The 18,746-nt window shown below is 43.7% G+C and overlaps 1 protein-coding gene across 1 annotated transcript in view; it reads left to right on the plus strand.

Moving 5' to 3' along the window:
• The window catches only part of LOC101636003, a 79,823-nt gene that overhangs the window by 23,311 nt on the left and 37,766 nt on the right, over window positions 1-18,746 (plus strand). The window contains 3 exon segments of the mRNA XM_012730246.1: window positions 15,469-16,068; window positions 16,070-16,138; window positions 18,485-18,540. Of these exon segments, the coding sequence (XP_012585700.1) occupies window positions 15,469-16,068; window positions 16,070-16,138; window positions 18,485-18,540 (725 nt within the window).

Below are 18,746 nucleotides of genomic sequence, written 5' to 3' on the forward strand. Positions count from 1 at the left end.
AAAGATTTATTTATTTGTGCATACAGAACTGGGGTACAGGCCAGAGTCTCAGGGGCGGTGAGAGGCTTCACCAGAGACAGAGTGGGGAGCGGAAGCGGCTTTAGATTCTCAATGCTGTGCTTTAACCCGCTGCGACACCAGGGAGGGCCACAGCATCTTTTTTAATGCCTTCCCTATCCCCTTTGCTCCTTCTCCCCCCCCCCACAAGATTACTGAGTAAATTTGGTAGCTATAAGGAATAAGTGTTTTCAATTTCATAGGGACAAGTCTTGAAAAGAAAAAAGTGGAGTTCTCTCCAGGTTAGGTAAAAATCCAGCAAAATCGGGAGGCTGCTGGGGGTCTGGTCTGGCAAGTCCACACGGGGCATGCCCAGAAACTAGCACACTGAGCCAATCCACGCAGGCGTACTAAAGACCCGCTGGCTGGGCAAACTTTCCACCAATCAGAACGTCACTGACCAAACCCTCATTTGCATAACACGGTCCAGAGTGGGGACCTTTCTCTTCCTGTATATTCAGCTCCCAGCCCGGAAAACTCCAACACGTAGTTCTCGCACTTCCCGCCTCTGTGTCTTGCTGTTGTAGTTCAAATGCCCAGGTGGTTTTTTGTTTTGTTTTGTTTTGTTTTGTTTTGTTTTGTTTTGTTTTGTTTTGTTTGTGTGTTATAACTCCACTAGACTCTGGTTTCTTGGCCTGCAATCGTTGAAAGCTTCATAGTTTGAATCCCAAAGCAGAAAGAAGCTGCCTCATTTTACGAGACGAAAATAGACACTTGCAGGAAGGATTTAAATATGAAGAGCAGAGGTGAGTAAGATTGATGTGGAGAGGCCTGCAGTAAGTAACCTTTTCGTGATGTAAATTTCTCCATCTAACACCCAGACCATGTTTTCCAGTCCATTTAGTAGTTAGTGGTGTTTGGGCTCAGGGCAAGTGAAAAATGCCAGGAGATTGGGTGTGTTCCATTTGCATTTGTACCTTTCCTGATACCTGGCACCGAATTCACTGCTCACTAAGTCCCCACAACCACAGAGTGGAGTTGAAGTCCTGTGTAATCTGAAGATGGGAAAAGTTTGTATTGAAAAACATAGACTCATTTTTTTTTTTAAGGTGGTAAAGGCTTATATAACACTAGGATGAAAGAGGATATAAATAATTCTTTAGCAGAAGTACCTCAGAAGAATCTCAGGGGAACCCTTAGCCACTCAAAATAGACTGATGTCATTTCACCTTGACTGTGGAGAAAGAAAATCAACATAAGTTTAGTATTCAGTCATTTAAAACCTTAAAGCTGCTACTAAGTAAATCAGTATGTTATGTTTAACCAAAATAAGTCATAACACATTGGATGACAAAATAACATTAAAAGATTTGTTAGACCTGCTTGCTCCATTTGGAGTGAGTTGGAGGTAGAACAATTTAATCTGGGCATGGAGGCACCCAGGCTCCTCTGGATCAGATGGGATTATTCAGCCCAATGAGTTAATGCAAACACTGTGAAACCTTTTCTGTATCATCAGACTATAGAGCAACATAAGTTATACAAGAAAAAATAAAAAGCTGAACAAAGTCTGAAGTACTACCGCTGTCAAAATGCTGACATTGATTTTATTCACTTCTTGAGATCTAAATTGGAAAATCAAAAAGGATCAGATGGAACACAGGTCTTTATGATATACTATAATCAAAGACAATACATGGCTCAGACCGCGATGTGTAATGGAAGGTGTTGAAGGATGGAATTTGCTGATTCTGGGATGGAGAAATGAGTTGCTATTATCAGAATGAGTGTTGTCCTACAACTTAGTGATTTATTACTCATGTTGCCGATTCAAAGATCATTGTCACATCACTCAGACAAAGAAATCTGAAGCTTTGTAAAGAATAAGTAAGAGAAAGGAAAAGGCCTAATCTCACAAAATTATGTGCAAATAAAAGGAAAACCAATTTGCTATGAAATGGCTTTTATCTTCACTTAAAAAATACAGAAGCACAAAGAAGTGGTTTTTCCCTGTGGTTATATGTAAAAGCAGAGTAACTTAAACATTTTAAGAAATTAGATTTCGTAGAGAAATTTATAAGAGAAAATAGAGATGCCACCATGGAGCAGCAGAGCTCAAGTCTGAATCTCTGCTTCCTTTGTCAGATGATTGCTGCATTAATCAACTCCCTAGGTCTGGAGTTAGCTTTTGTACTGCCTAAAGGCTAAGAATGCTTTGGACATTTGTAGAGGATTGCAAAACTTATTATTTAAAGAGTAGTATTTCTTGACATTTCAAATTTGGAATTCACGAATGAAATTTCGTTTGGGTAACCACACCTGTGTGCTTAGAGTGTCTATTCTGCTCCTCACGTCCCAGTGACAGAGTTGAATATTTGGGATAGAGTTTGGCTGGGCTGCAAAGCCCAAATAATTTACCAGGCTCTTTATGGGGAAAAGGTTGGCAATCTTGTAGTATGTCATTAATGACAGACTTTAACCCAGGAGGAGGAGGGCATGTTTAGAAAGAGGCTGGGATTTCATGCGACTTTATACCTGAAGGAAACAGTTGGTCTTCTATGCAGCATGGCAGATACAATTTCCTCCACACACATCTGGGGCACCTACAGATGACCTGGAAGGGCAGCTAATACATCTCTCCTGGGTGCTTTGATGGAAGGTTGAATTTACCTGTTACCTCGAGAGCCACTTAGGAGAAGGAATTAGCATTTGGAACAGATCCTTGGTGGATTTTTCTCTATTTTTTATGACTGGGCTAGATGGACTGCTTTTGACTGAGTTATTTTATAGAATTCTAGACCTCTACAGCAAGAAGGAATGCCAAGCATGGGTCTTTCCAAATTTAAATATATTGAATATAACCAGTGCCAAGGAGAAGTTAATTTTTGTTAGACGCTAGCAACATTAGAAAATTGCAACCTCTGGGCCCTCCCAGTGGCTCAAGGGGTTAAAGCACAGCACTATGAAGCTATCCGCAGCCACTGAAGCGCGAGTTCGATCCCCGGCCAGGGAGGTGACCCACTTGGCATAGACAGACCTCTGCTGTCCTGCCCGCTGCTCCCCTCAGCAGTGTATTTCAGGCAGTCTGTCCCCACTCTGTCTCTGGTAAATCCTCTCCACCCCCACACCTTTGCCTGTTCCCCATTCTTGTAGTCATAAATAAATAAATCTTAAAAAAAAAGAAAGAAAATTGTAACCTCCTTGACTTCATCTTGCCCTCATACCCCACATGTATGTTAGGTTGTATGTTTTCTGAATCCCTGAGGAGTTGGCCAGAGAGAACATGAAGCATGCATAGGAAATATGTTGTTGAATTTCCTGTTATGGCTTTTTAATTTTAGACAAGTCAAGGGTAAATCCAATCTTGACCTTTAAACATCCACACGATGATGTGTGAAAAATATACAATACAAGCATAAACAACCAGTCACACATTATTTTTCTGATTTCGTCAGCTACTGTCTTATACCATATTGATTTGCTAAATATAATGTGTAGCCTTGCCATTGGGCAGAAAGTCAGTGCCCACAAACAGGCTCTCTGAGTAAAACTGCCCCATAAAATATCTTTCATAGAGAAATAAGTATGTTTTTAAAAATTTTACTTCTTGTACGAATCATCCTGACAATAAAAACATCTGATCGTGGATATAACGGATAAATAAGTGGATGTTATGGAGTTTTATTGGAATTTTATGATGTTGGAATATTGTGATGTCTCTTTGGGCAAAGCAAGTGACCATGGGAAATGGGAGAAAAAGTGCTGTTTCTTGGAGGTGCGGTGAGGAAGCACGTTTATGCAGGTCTCCAGACAAAGAACATTTCCTCTGCCCTGCATAGCATGGTTGATCACTAAAAAGGTAGCATATTCCTCCCTTCTCTGTATGTACAGCCTTTGCAAGTTAACTTCACCACCCCTCCCATCAAGAGAGGGTGTTCTATTTTCTACCCTTTGATTCTGGCCTTGGCCATGACACAGGAGCAAACGTGACAGCCCTGTCCTTTGGTGCTGGCCCTCCGGGAGTCTGCTGTGAAGAAGCCCGACTAGCCTGCTGGGTTCTGTGCAGCAGGAATGATCACCCCAGCTGTGGCCCCCTAGACTCCTGCCAACCACAAGACGCGGCCACCCAGAGCAAAACCTCTCTGCTGACCCTCAGAATCAGAAGAATGAATAGATGCTTCTTAATTTCAGCCACATGTATAGTGCTATAAACCAATGTTACCTCAATTAAAAAAAAAACATGGAATTTTGGGGTGGTTCCCTTACTTGGGAGGGGTGTCCATCACACTGCTTATGGCCAGAGCTTGGCTGACTGTGGGAGCCATTCCTTGTGAGGCCAGTGCAAATGGCAGGCTACGTGCAGATTGCCAGGCCTTTTTTATGGTGCTCAGGGTTACTCAGGTGACATGGACTCATGTAAGGTCTGAGGGGACCTGCTTGGACTGGTGACTCCCCTCTGCAAAGGGGCTTATAAATTCTGATTCCCAAAGGGACCTTTCCCTGGTCTGTTGCAGTGGTTCAGGTCCATCAAGTTGGAAACTTCTGCAACTACCTCACCTAATGGGAGTTCTTTGTGCTCTGCAGCGGCTCAGGGTCCTCTGACATTTATATGTTTCCTGGCCTGGTCCTGACTCCAGTGAGAGTCTGGGGGAGTCACTGAAGCTCCAAGGACTGGGCAAGCACAGACAACCCCACTGCAGGTTGAGAGGTGGGGTGATGTCCAAGTGTCTGCAGGCAGACTGTACCCATGGAGAGCAGCTTTGGAATTCCTCAGAGAACTCAGTTTTATCAAGGGCCTGGGTTCTAGACTGGATTGGGCCATCAGTTAGCTCTACAATAGCTTCACTTTACTGGGCCTCAGTTTCCAAATCTTTGAAGTGGGGGAGAACTGAATTGGATGGTGTTCACTGCCTTTTCTGGACTTAATGGTGCAAGCGATCCCTCATTCCTTTTGGATTTGCACTGATATCTCAGTCAGAGTTGTGATTTTGAGGGAGACAGCAAGGCCCATTTCAGAATGAGAACAGCAGCTATGCAGACAGACTTACTCAATTTGTCGTCTAGTGACCCTAAGTGACTTCTCCAGGGGAACATGACTGAGGCTCTACCAGAAAAGAACTGTTTAGAGGAATTGTTGGAGCTGGCAGTGGGAGCAGCCCTGGAAGAAGCCAGGGAGGAGGGTCTAATCTACCATGCTCCCTTGTAAATAGTCTCCCATCCAGGGAGATGTTGGTGGGTCGGTGTCTCTCCCTCCTGTCCTTTCTCTCTTTCTCCCCTCTCTCCTCTTCCACTCATCAAGTAATCCTGCATTAACAGGCAAGGACTTCAAATTAATTTCACTTAACTAATTTTCCTCTATGAATTCTTTTATTTCGTTCCCTCTTCCATTTGGTATCTATATTAATAGACTAGTTATTCTCAGTTAATATGTTTTTTTTTTAAGGGAGTAAAAAGAAAAGCAACTATTAAAAACATCACCATTTAGTACAGTGTAAGCATTTTTAAAATAACGAATATTTACTAAAGTCACCCCCATTTCAAAATCTACCAGTGGTTCCCATCCAAGAAAACCCTTACTAGTTCCAGTGGAATAATAGCCTTTCTTGCTGACTTCAAGTTTTACCACTGTCTCCATCAGTCAGCCCTACTCGCTGTTCCTGGAACATGGAGATTGTTTCCCCTTCATGGTCTTTGTCCTGGCTATTACCTGTGTCTAGAATGTTCTGAGCCCAGGTCTTTTTGTGATTTACCGCTCCACTGGGAATCAGGACTTTTCAAATTCTGCAGGATAATCTAATGTACAGGCAGGGTTGACAAATGCTGAGTTAGTCATTTAACTAATAAATACATGCAAACCACCTGGGCATACCTCATTCTCATGCAGATTCTGATTCAGCAGTGAGAAGGGGCTAGAGAGTCTCTGTTGCTAACAAACTTCTGGTGATACTCCTCTCCCACCCTGAAGATGCGATGCTAGGGAGTACACCTCAATTCCTGTCACCTTCCAAGTTGCAGCCCTGAGTGTGTTTACTGACTGAAGGCTTTGTAGCTGCCACGTCTTCCTTTACTAGTCCCAAGCCATGCCTACGCCCTGGAATAAGATGGATACACTCTTTAAGCAAGACCTCAGGCTTCATAATGTGCACGTGGGTGTTATAAAAGGACTTTACATTGGGTGAATGCTTTGTATCAAATCCTTCCATTCTAGAGCCAGAGCAGTTTTAGTCTGGACCAAGAATGAAGCTTTCATTTCTCCTGCTATGATGAAATGGGCTCTTGTTCTTCAAATCTTTCCCCGTGGCTATCATTATCCCCTCAGTCTTGCTGGGTTTGACATGGAGTGAGGTAGCCTTCAGCCAGAGAGATTTTTCTGAAGGAAAAAATGGAAAAGTAAAGATGTTGCTTGCCTTTTGGTATCCAATATCTTCTGTGTGGTCATAAATAGCACTGATTTCTGACATCGATACCACGGAACTAGATTTCCAAGTCTCAGTACTGTCAACAACTTCATCAGTTGCCTTTAAAGCATTTTCTTCTGAAGTCTTCTTTGTGCCACTTTATGTCTTCCCTGCTCAGTGTCCTCACCCAAAAGTCATCCCTCAGGCACCACATTTAGTCACTTGCTAAATCTAAAATGAAGTCACCTCTGGTCTTGCCCCATGTTGCACCAGCGGAGAAGATAATCTAATTTCAGGGGCTCCATCTTCTCTTCTCCCCAGAGTATAAACGAATGGAATTTCTCCCTAACGAGGTTAACAGGCATATTGTTGTTTCAGGGTTTGCTGACAGGCTGAAGATTTATCCCCTCCTCTCTTTTTCATGACTCTGAAGAGAATTGCAAACCTGGAATCTACCTCTGGGTCACTTGGTAATTTAAAATTGATGACTTGGAGAGAGACTGGAGATAAAGACATTCAGGAATGTGTCCTTTTATAGAGAGCTATTGTAATTTGGGGGACAGTGTTCTATGGTGAATTCTTTAGAAATACTCATTTAGGAATGCCCTTTGAAATCAGTGATTCGTCAGCCACACACTCATAACCACCCCTTTTTGAGCAGAGGGACAAAGATGCCCAATGTGGTGATTAGGGAGGTGGATCGTGGGGTGCCAGTTATAGTGTTTTCTGCACTGTAATGTAGAGCTCCAGTCTTTTTGTCTGCTCAAAGTCAGACAAAACTCTCATGCTATTAGAATTCTGCCAGTGTAGAGATTTCCTTAGAGTGAGGGTTAGTGACTACAAGGGAGCATAAGGGGTGCTTTTTGGGGTCCTGGCAATGTTCTTGATTCTTTTCTTCAGATGTACTTTGACATTTAATTGGTTGATATACTTGTGATTTGTGTACTTTTCTTTATATATCATACTTCACTAAAATATTTACCAATAAGTATCTGACAATTGTAAGCACTTTTAAATCACTTTCTACCTATGAATAAGTCACAAGTGCAAGAAATCAGTGTATTTGAAGAGTGGTTGGTTGTTCAATGATAAGATAGATTCTCCCCTCTTCTGAAATTTACATTTTTCCACTCAGACTAAAGTGCCTTGTGTATTACTTCTCTTCCTCATCCTAACAGCTTCGCTTTGATTGAGCTCAATACAGGAATAGCCATGATTTGGAAGGAGCTGTAACCTTAATGGACTTCTTTATCTTGTTGACAAAGCATATCTTAGATCCATGCTTGTGTGGAAATATGCAGCCTCCCATCAGTTATTAGCTGCTGATCTCACTGACAGCACTCGCTATCAACACCTGCAGGACAAGATGAGGGACTTTTGCGATCAAGCCCAGAGCTTCCTGGATACTAATTACGTCTCCTTACCATGGAGCCGGCTTTCCTCACCAAGTTAAGGAATGAATCAAAACATTGACACAGATTATACTGGTGCCTGCTTTACTCCCTAGGAACAAACCAGATGTAATAAATGAATGCTTGTTTTCTTTTCTCCCTCTCGTAAGCTTCTTTATTTAATTTCTGGGATGAATATACCTTAGCATGGTTCACGAATCACAAAACCCAAACAGGATATAAGCAATGGAATTTCTTCCACCTTTGTCTTCCATCAGCTAGTGTTCCTTGTTATTTTAGAGGAAACGTTAACTCAATATAGTCTCATTATACTTGTTATAATTTCCTCAGAGAATTTTCCCTTGTGTGTGTATACAATGATGTGCAATTGTCTTAGATACGTATGGCTCTCTGAACACTTGCCCCTAATTCCTCTGTCTCTAGTATTTGAAGACTTCTGCCCGAGCATGCGTGGACCAGAATGTTGGGTGTCCGGGCGCTGAGCAGAGGGCACAGTGCCAACGAGGAGTGGGCCTCAGGGTCTGCCTAGCAGGAGACTTGGGTAAGTTGCTGATTTCCTTTCCCCAGACTTCCTATCCCGCTGCCCTCCCCCTTATGCCCTATTTCTTTTGCTGACCTCAACTTGCCTTCTTTGTGCCTTGGTTGGAGGCAGTGTTAGAGCCCCCCGGAGCCGCCATCTTCATCAGCCTTTGCCCTTACGCTGGGTGGTTCCTCTTTGATTCAGAGATTCTCCCCACAACTTTCAAACATAATATCTTCTTCCAATCTGAGGATTTGGAGCTAGAGAGTTTATCAACATAAGAAACGAAGGGGAAAAGTTAAAATTGTCATTTTTTTGAGTAAAATATCACAATACTGTTTATGAGTTTTGGTGGAGGGGACCAATTTCACGGAGTGGTTACCTCTGGTATCAGTGTTGGTATTTATTTTTTGCATTGATAGATGTAGTTTCTTCAAGAAGGGACACACTGAAACTTAACATGCTTTCTTACTTTGTTTCCTCTGCTTTTCTTTTTTTAAAGATTGATTTATTTATGCATACAGAACTGGGGTACAGACCAGAGGTTTAGGAGCAGAGAGAGGCTTCACCAGAGACAGAGTGGGGAGCAGAACAGGCAGACTGACGAAGTACACTGCTGAGGGGAACAGCAGGCGGGTCAGGAGAGGTCTGCCGTGCCATGTGGGTCACCTCTGGGGCTGGGGATCGAACTTGTGCTAAAGCATCCGCAACCAGCTTCTAGAGCTTCACTTTAACCCATTGTGCCCCCAGGGCAGGCCTGTTTCCTCTGCCTTTTAGGTTCCTTCCTCAGTAGATACTACTCACAGATCCTCCCTTATGCCACTTCACCACTCACCTCCACTTGATGCCTTCACAGCAATTTACAGTCCTTAAGCATCTGTCACAGCCTGATGCTGATGGCTTTTTCTAATGATTTTGAAATTTTAAAGAATTTTATTCTGGAATGATCACTGAACTTAAACAGTGCTCTCCTAACAAATTTTTAAATATTGGATACATTTTTGTTGATTATAGGCACAATGATATAGAGTGGATATCTAGAGTATATGCATCTTGCTGAAGTGAAAGTATATGGATGTCAAATGAGGTTTTTTAGATTATCATTATATGCATGAAAAGTGCATCTGTCATAAATGTATGTAACTACACCTATGAGACCATCCAGATTAAAGAGCAGAGCATGTCCAAGGTCCAGACACCCCTACACACTTGTTAACATCACCCCCACATGCCTCTGTGGGAAACCTCTACCTGGACCCCTGAAGTATATTCAACTAATATTTGTGTGCTCTTTTAAACGGCATAAGAACAGTACATGTTCTCGCATCTGGCCTCTTTGCCCAGTATTATGATCCGACTGCATTATGTGGAAAGTTGAAGCTCATTAATTCTCACTGCTGTATTATTTATTCATTCTATTATTAATGATTGTTTTGTGGTTTCCAGTCTGGGGCTATTACGAATAGCATTGCTATGGAAAGCCTAGCACTTGTCTCTTTGTAAAAATCCATAAACATTTCTGTTGGGTCTATACCAAAGATGAAAATTGCTAGGTGATGCTGACTTTTAATGTGTCAAGACTGATTAGTTTGTGCACATCAGTGCCAAGGAAATAAGGTATGTGATTAAGCACGTATGCGTGCATTCATGCACCCAAACCTAAGAGTAGGAGCTGAAATCTTGCCTCCCCCAGGCAAAAAAGGAACTTTTTGCCTACCAGCAATTTCTGAGTTCCTGCCTTATCCTAGCTTTCCAAGGATGCAGTGTTGATTGCTTTAGTTTATTTTATGATTTTAATGAGATCACCCCACTGTTGCAATAGCTTTTCCAAGCATGACACATCCTGGCCTCATAGTGAGAACCAAGTCGATTCTCTGCTGTGTGCCAGCAGCAGCTAAAAAATTGCTCTTCATGATTTTCTGCTTTAGAATCTCCACTCTTGAGGGTAAATAGTGGAGACAGGACTTGCCGTAATCAGAGGAGGTGGTCACCTGAGGGCCACTGTGGGAAACTGCTAGCCCTTAAATAGCTCTGTCAGATATGCCCTCAGCCTCCAAGGCTGGAATCCCTAACCATCAGGTTAGACCACTGAGGCAGGGAAGAAGCCTCTGGTTGGCTGCTGGGGAAATGTCCTGATGCTCTGCATACGTAGGGAGGATCTTTAACTATCTCCTGGGGGTGGTAGGGAGTAAACTTGGCCTTCAAGAAAAGTCAGGGCTGAGGCACAGGAATAGAGGCTTTGATGGTGAAGACAGATGAGGTGACTGCAGCAGTGCGACTCAGGGGGACGGGAAGGTCTCAGGACAGTGGTAAGCGGAGCCCAGGCCTGGAGGGGATTTGTGGTGAGGCTTGTTGGTCACCTAGAAGGCGGGCCTGGGTTTGAGAGGAAGGCCAGGAGCCAAATGTCTGCTGAGAAGGAATTTGCAACTTCATGGGCTATACCTCAGGCTCTCTCATGTACAGAAAGCCATTTTCACCCTTCCACCTAAACGTGTTTGCTGTTTGCATACTCCTTAGTGTGCTAATCCTGTTTGGGTAGATGTTAGCCATTTCTTGTGGGAGAGGGTGGTGGGGCCATAATTTGATGCTTTATTCTCATCTCCAGACTAGTCAAGATTTTTTCTGTTAAATTTATAATAATTTTCTTATATTCATACATATGTATTATATATGTATTATCCATCCATACTATCCATACATGTTATTATGTATACTTAGTGTTTGATATTATTAAAGTGTGTCAGAATTGTGATTCTGAGGAGAGGAAACACATTCTTAGAAACTCACCAATATTGAACAGACTTTAAAATCTTTAGTTTGTACTGAGTATAAAATAAGGCATACTCATAAGAAACTCACATTTTACAGAAACAATGAAAGTAGAAACCGAAGGCCCTGTGCTGGCCTAGAGTATAAGCTGAAGATGTACTAGGAGTTGGGGATGTATGTTGCTCTTATTTTTAAAAAGTATTCTGGGGCCCTCCCTGGTGGCGCAGCGGGTTAAAGCACAGCACTGAGAAGCTAAAGCCGCTTCCGCATGAGTTCGATTACTGCCTGCCCCGGAGGTGACCACATGGTGTGGCAGACCTCTCCTGACTCCCCACTGCTCCCCTCAGCAGTGTACTTTGTAGATCTGCCTGTTCTGCTCCCCACTCTGTCTCTAGTGAAGCCTCTCACCACCCCTGAGCCTCTGGCCTGTACCCCAGTTCTATATGGATAAATAAATAAATCTTTAAAAAAAAAAGTATTCTGACTACTTGTTGTACAACATGAAATACACATGTTAAATACATTCCCTATCATGAAATGTCCTGCTTGGCCATGACCTATGGTGGGTCTCGTTGGGAATAGAGCACAACCTTTAATTGGGCTCCTTTTCCCTATCCCATCAAGATTTACAAAGCAAAGGAAGAGACAATGTAACGAGACAACCCTTTACATGCAAGGAGGCCTTTGAAAAATAAGAAATTTCGAATAATGTCTACAAGATCATACGAGAATGTTCATAAGTTTGCCAGAGAATTACCAAGAACTGTCAGTGATGCAAATTTCTGTCAGTAAGAGAATGGATAACCAAATCATGTAGTCATACAATGGGGGAACTTCTTAGCAGTGATGAGGGACAAGCTACTGATCATGTAATATTATGAGTGAATCTCAAAAAGGGTTGTTGAGCAGAAGAAGCCAGAATCAAGAGTGTCTACTATATGAGAATTTATGTGCAGTTCTAAAACAGTCTAACCTATGTGGTGATAGACATCACCACAGTGGTTGACATGGGTCAGGGTGGGGGATGTGAGCCGGGATTGGTTACAAGGCACTTTGCGGGGTAATGGAACTGTTCATTGTGAATGAGGCGGTGTTTTCATCATATACATTTGTCTACATCCACCAGTGTGTCATCTTAAAATCTGTGGCTTTTATTGCATATAAATGATAGTTCACACATTATAAAATAATTTTTCGTATGCAAGGGGGCATATAGCAGATGACTGATTTACCTCTCGGCTCTGCTTACCCCTACCCCAGGCTTTGTACAATGCCACGAACCTGTTGGCCTTATGTGTTGCTGTCCCTAGGGACCATTCTCGAGCCCTGGGGAGCAAGAGTCCAGAGATAAATACTCCAGGGAGCTCTGGTCAGGTGGCATTCTGGAAGGTTTTCTGTTGGTTCTTTAGTGGTCTTGGAATCCAGTCCCTGTGAGCTGAATTTTCATAGGGTGGTCCCTAGGAAAAGGGGAGGTTCCAGGTCCCTGTCTCACCCTGAAGGAGTGTGGAGCTGAGCAGGGAGAAGAATCTGGAGAGGAGACTGAAATGGATGGAAGCAGGATAGGGATCCAGAAGGTGACCTGAGGGAGGCATATGGAACAGAGAGACATGCGAAGAAGCGGCTCTTGTTTCTTGGTCCTGGCCTGGTTGAAACAGATGTGAGTGAGACACCCATGGGGAGGTTGACTATGGCAGCATTAATCTTGGTTTTGATTTTGTTCTTTTCCTCCCAGACTTGTTTGGCCATTTCTGACCCTTTTCTATGGGTCCCCACCAGAAGATGCTTTAGACTTGTGGTGGGCTTTCAGGCCTTGCTTTGGCTTGTGCTATTGGTGAGCAGAATTGAAGAATTGAATTGTATCCCCACACAAGCTGAAGTTCAAGGATAAAGAAAACTTGTTTCCTGCATAGGGATGCTCTGACCAAGGCTCATGTATTAATTCTATTTCTTTATCTTTGATGCTCTGAGATAACAGAGTGTCTGAAAGGCTCAGGAGAGGTTGCCTCTGAGATAAGAAGTGGGAGGGGCCTGCCCCTCCTTGGGTTTGCTGATTCACAGAGATAGCAAACAATTTACCTGGTGTGTGCCTTTCATATGCAAACCAGTGGAGGAGAGCTCACAGCTGCTCAGCCTCCTGTCAGGTCCTTAGACTCCAGGCCAATATTCTGGGCCACAATCACCGCCCCGCCCCCACCCCCCAGGTGCTACACACTTCAAGACAGCCCCTCTGCTCCCCAGTCCATGGAGATTATTTCAACTGATCAGCCCTGAAACTACTAACAAGGGGCTCTATGGTGATGGTGCCAGGGTAAATTGGTGGTGGGAATTTCACAGGGAAATCATACATTGTACAAAAATGAAGGCTGATGCAAATAAATATATTAAAATTAAAAAAGAAAAAAATGAGATAAAAAAAAAAACTAGCCCCTGTTCCTTCTCAAGGGAATCACAATAAATGCTTGTGCCCATATTTTTGTAAAGATTTATTTATGTATGCATATGGAACTGGGGTACAGCCAGAGTTGTGGTGGGGGAGAGGATTCACCAGAGACAGAGTGGGGAGCAGAACAGGAAGATCTATGGAAACACACTGCTGAGGGGAGCAGCGCGTGGGTCAGGAGTGGTCTGCTGCGCCATGTGAGTCACCTTCCTGGTCCGGGGTCAAAGCAGCTGGATAGCTTTGTAGTACTGTTTTAACCTGTTGCGCCACCAGAGTGGGTCCCATGCCACATTTTGCCCTTACTCCTGCCTCCTGCTCTACCCTGGTGCAGCTCTGCATGGCCCTGCTTCTTGCGGCCTGTGGACAACAAATTATATTTCCTGTGGCAATCATCTCGTGATGTTGGCCTCAACATGTATTGATATGTTCTATGAATTTATGAATAATGAATAATAATAAAACCTTCATTTTAAAACAACTTGGTGTAGTTAAAAATAAGTGTTGACAGAGAGAATACAGAGGAAGGGAATTTGGAATCTATGCAGGTGACTATTTTGCCCACGGCCTATGCTTTGGAAAGGAAGATTTGTTCTGCATGTAAAATATAGGTGCTATCAAGATGGATTCAAAGATAATGAAGCATTCCCAGAGTATCTTAGAAATATTTGGTAAAATAATATGGACTTTCTTCTAATTCAATAGAATTAGGCACAGTAGAATTAGAATGACTTCATCAACTTAACATGTTATGAATAACAGGATTTTGATAAACAACCTTAAGTTTGTAAAATACAATTCTGAAGAACCACTGTGGTGATTTCTAAAAAGATGTCCTTGCATAGTTCTCTCCTTTGAACTGTTTTCTAGTTAAGTACAATACATACTTATAGCAGAAAAATAAAAACTGACACAAAGAATTCTGGGATGGAGAGAGAGGAGGAAAAAAAAGGTTTTAGGTTGTGGTAAAAGCTCTCTCTCTCTCTCTCTCTCTCTCTCTGTGTGTGTGTGTGTGTGTGTGTGTGTGTGTGTGTGTGTGTGTGTCTGTGTCTCTCTTTCTCTGCAATACAACAAAGAGCTGTTTCTGGGCAAGACATGAATAAATATCCTTAGGGACCAAAGAAGCTACAGGGAGAAAAGAGACTGACCTCTATCTCCTTTCCCTCAGGGTTTGAAATGATCCCAATGGAGGTTTGTCAGTGGGAGGACTATGAAAGGCCCTAAAGCGACTCTCATGAGAAGAAAACTTGATGGGTCAAGGGGGGCTCAATATCAGGCCCTCCCTGTGGATGAACACAGGTGGTTTGTGACACAATGTGTGTTCCAGGCTTCAGATCTTCCCTGAAAAAAGGGATTTTGGAGACAGTAACTGAGTATGTGAATATAAACCTGGATAGAGTTAAATAGCCAGCTAGAGTAATATAATCCTTCCTTGAGGACTTGCACTGGCCTGTGGAGATCTGGAATAGGGCCACAGCTTCCAAGTGACACCTTATGGGTACTGTAAAAGCAACAGCAGTAAGCAATGGAACCCTGTAAGGAATCAAATAATATATGTAACACTTTGTTCCATATATGAGCGAGTTACTTGTATTAATTTAATTCCACTTATTGAACTCTCATGCCAATCAAATGAGGTGGCCACTAACAAAAAACACTCCTGGCCCTCCCTAGTGGTGCAGCAGGTTGGAGTGCTGCACTGTGAAGCTAAGCCAAGTGGTGGCTGCTTCAGTGCAAGTTCAGTCCCTGGCCCCAGAGGTGACCCACATGGCACAGCAGACCTCTCCTGACCCGCCCGCTGCTCCCCTCAGCAGTGTGCTTTGTCAGTCTGCCTGTTCTGCTCCCCGCTCTGTTTCTGCTGAATCCTCTCACCACCCCTGCACTTCTGGCCCGTGCCCCATTTCTGTATGCATCAATAAATAAAATCTTTAAAAGAAAACACGCCCAGGAGGAGTTGCTGCGCAGAGGTGAGGGCTACAGCTCTCTGCCTGTGGGGTGGGCGAGCGGCCGGCATGGTGCTCTCGGCGAGTCTTGGGGTTCACCTGACAGCCTGCTGGTGGTGCTTTGGGGAGGCTCCTGTACCCATGGGCGGCAGAGCAACGTGAGCATCATCACTCACGAAAACTGGAAAGAGTTGTTGGAAGGGGAATGGGTGATAGAATTTTACGCTCCATGGTGTCCTGCTTGTCAAAGTCTACAACCAGAATGGGAAAGTTTTGCAGAGTGGGGAGACGATCTTGAGGTCAGTGTTGCAAAAGTAGATGTCACAGAACAGCCGGGACTGAGTGGACGATTTATCATCACTGCCCTTCCTACTGTTTATCATCGTAAAGATGGTGAATTCAGGCACTATCAGGGCCCAAGGACTAAGAAGGACTTCATGAATTATATAAGTGAAAAAGAATGGAAGAGTATTGAACCAGTTTCAACATGGTTGGGTCCAGGTTCTATTCTGATGTGTAGTATGCCAGCACTCTTTCAGCTGTCTGTGTGGATCAGGACTTGCCGTAACTATTTTGTTGAAGACCTTGGATTATAGTTTGGGATCATATGCAGTTTTTGCTTTGGCAACTCTGCTTTCGGGATTAGTGTTAGGACTTTTATGGTACCTGTGGCATTATTATAAGGAGAGATGATCAAGTTTATATCAGAAGGTGGGCAAGTGGGTCACGCTGCTTATTCAACTAATCTGTGCAACCTATTTCTCACCTCTACTATTTCTCAATTCCCATTCAAAAGAAAGGAGACTTATTTTCCACTTTCATTATTATTTTTTAAAATCTTGGCCCCCAAAAGGAAAAACAAAACTAGTTTACTCTGTAAGGAAGAAACAGACCTCCTACTACTAATTGTAAACAGTTATTACCGATAATAAGTTTACTGATTATAATTAAGATTGAGACATAGAACTGCTAGAAATTTAATTTTAAATACTGAGCATTTCCCGCCCACCAGTGCAGTGGTCCATGCTCCGTTTTCCTGACTCCTCACCTGCCAGCATCATGCCGGAGTCAAGTATCTGTTACATATCATATTCCAGGGGCCACACACACCCCGCTCAGCTTTCCTCCTCCCTCCCTCATGGGTGTTCCTCACTCTCTTTCACCCTCCTTCTCCTCCTGCTCTCTCAGTGGTGGAGATTGATCCACAGCTCCTTTTCCAGTCATTTTCTCTCCCCTGTTTATACTCCAGTTCCTTTGGTGAATTCATTAGTTTTTTCGATATCCCCCCAAGCCTTCCCTGTATCACTGACTCCACAATGTATCTGCCGCCCAGGCTTCTCTCCTCGGCTCTAGATATATACCTCGAACTGCGTATTTGTCACGTCCATTTGGACTTCAAGTCACCATTCCAAACTGAGCTCCTCGTTGCCTCCTACTGTGCTTGTGGCTGTGTTTCATGGCAGCTGATAGTGACTCCAGCCTTGGGGAAGTGTGTCAGGCCTCACATCTTGGAGCCATCTCCATTCCTCTCTTTCATAGTCTACATTTAATCCATCAGGAAGTTCTGTGGCTTCTACCTTCCAGATAGATCCATGGCCCTCCGTTCCCACTACCTCCTTGTGTCCTCCCTGGTCTAACCCATTGTGCTTGCCTCCCTCTGCGCGTTCTTGCTTTGTTCTATCTTTGCGCCGCTTTAGTCTGTTGTCAACACAGTAAACAGTCTGAAATGTGAGATCACGGCACTTCTCTGCAGCAGTGGCTTTTCATTCCATGTTCAAAGCCTGAGACCTTAATTGACTTACAAGGCTGTGTATACGATCTGGCTCCCAGTAGACTGGGAGTACTTTGTCTCATGCCCTGAGTGCCGGCATAGATCTAGATCTAGACGTAGTAGGTACACAGTCCTTGACTAGCTAAATGAATGAAAGTGGCTATGGGAGAGTTCTTTAAACGCCAGGGCCTATGTAAATTAAACGTTGTTTTTTTTTTTTTTTTAGAATAGAGGGTTTTTGTCTTTTTTAGTTAAGTCTAGTCAGGTGTGTTCATATTTTTCACAAAAGCTAGGAGGACAATAAAGATGAGGGGAGTTTGGCCTACCTCACCAAATTCTTTTTCTTCTGTTCCCAGGACAGGGTTGAATGAATTCAGCAGCCCTCAGCTCCACTTTAATGGCACATGGCCACATCTGGCTTCTCTGAGCTCACACAGCTGTTCTGTCAACTCCCTGCGGGTTTATGTCCCCTCCTCTTCTAGGAAATTGCACTGCCTGTTGGCAATTAGCCCTAATGAAGCAGCAGGAGTTTCCTGAGGGGAATGCATTGCTGACAAGTATAATTACTATTAGCAGCTGTGGGCCTCTGGCTCCATGAAAGTAACCCATCCACCTGTCAGAGTGTGCAGCCCCTCCACTAACCCTGTACCTAGCCAGCAGCCCAGCTCTGGCAGCCCAGCTCTGGCAGCTCTGCCACAGTGGTGCAAGCAAGAGACTGGTGTTCGCCAGCCCATTCAGAGTGTTAACTTGAAATGTTCACATTTCTTTATGTGTTCATGCAGAACTGAGGTACAGCCAGAAGTGCAGGGGCGGTGAGAGGATTCACCAGAGACAGAGCGGGGAGCAGAACAGGCAGATCAACGAAGTACACTGCTGAGGGGAGCAGCCGGTGGGTCAGGAGAGGTCTGCCACGCCATGTGGGTCAGTTCCTGCGCGGGGATCGAACTCCCACTAAAGTGCTGCATCCTAATTTGTTGCGCCACCAGGGAGGGCCCGAAGTGTTCACGTTTCTGCAGCCCAGCTGCATGGGCTGTGGAGCAATAGCAAATGACCAATTCTCTTCTTTCAGTTCCATGTGAGCATTGTCTTTTTCATCCATAATGCCTACCTGCACTTAGAAAGGAGCGGGTGCCCCACAGGGAAGCAGGAATTTCTCATTGTATTTCTTTTTATGCCAAAGAGAAAGGAAACAAGCTTTGTGAAGAGTTAATAACTGATCGTCACCCTTTCTTTACAGGGTCAGTGTATGGGACTTGTTAATACACGGACTTCCGTGTCCCACTTCTGGGGAAGGTATGGAGTTAGTGAGGAGGATTTACATGGTTCCCTTTTGATGATACATTTCTTTGGAAGACTAAATCTGAGCGCAAATTCTCTTCTACTCCTCAGAGGTGGACTCTGATTGCCCTCCCTCTGGAATCTAGACTGACCTTAGTGTGTGTTGGAAGTCACACTATGATAGACATGGGTCTAGCCTACAAAGAGACTAACAGTCTTAG

This window comes from Condylura cristata, unplaced genomic scaffold (assembly GCF_000260355.1).
Source record: "Condylura cristata isolate star-nosed mole 26May11 unplaced genomic scaffold, ConCri1.0 scaffold00027, whole genome shotgun sequence".
NCBI lineage: Eukaryota > Metazoa > Chordata > Mammalia > Eulipotyphla > Talpidae > Condylura > Condylura cristata.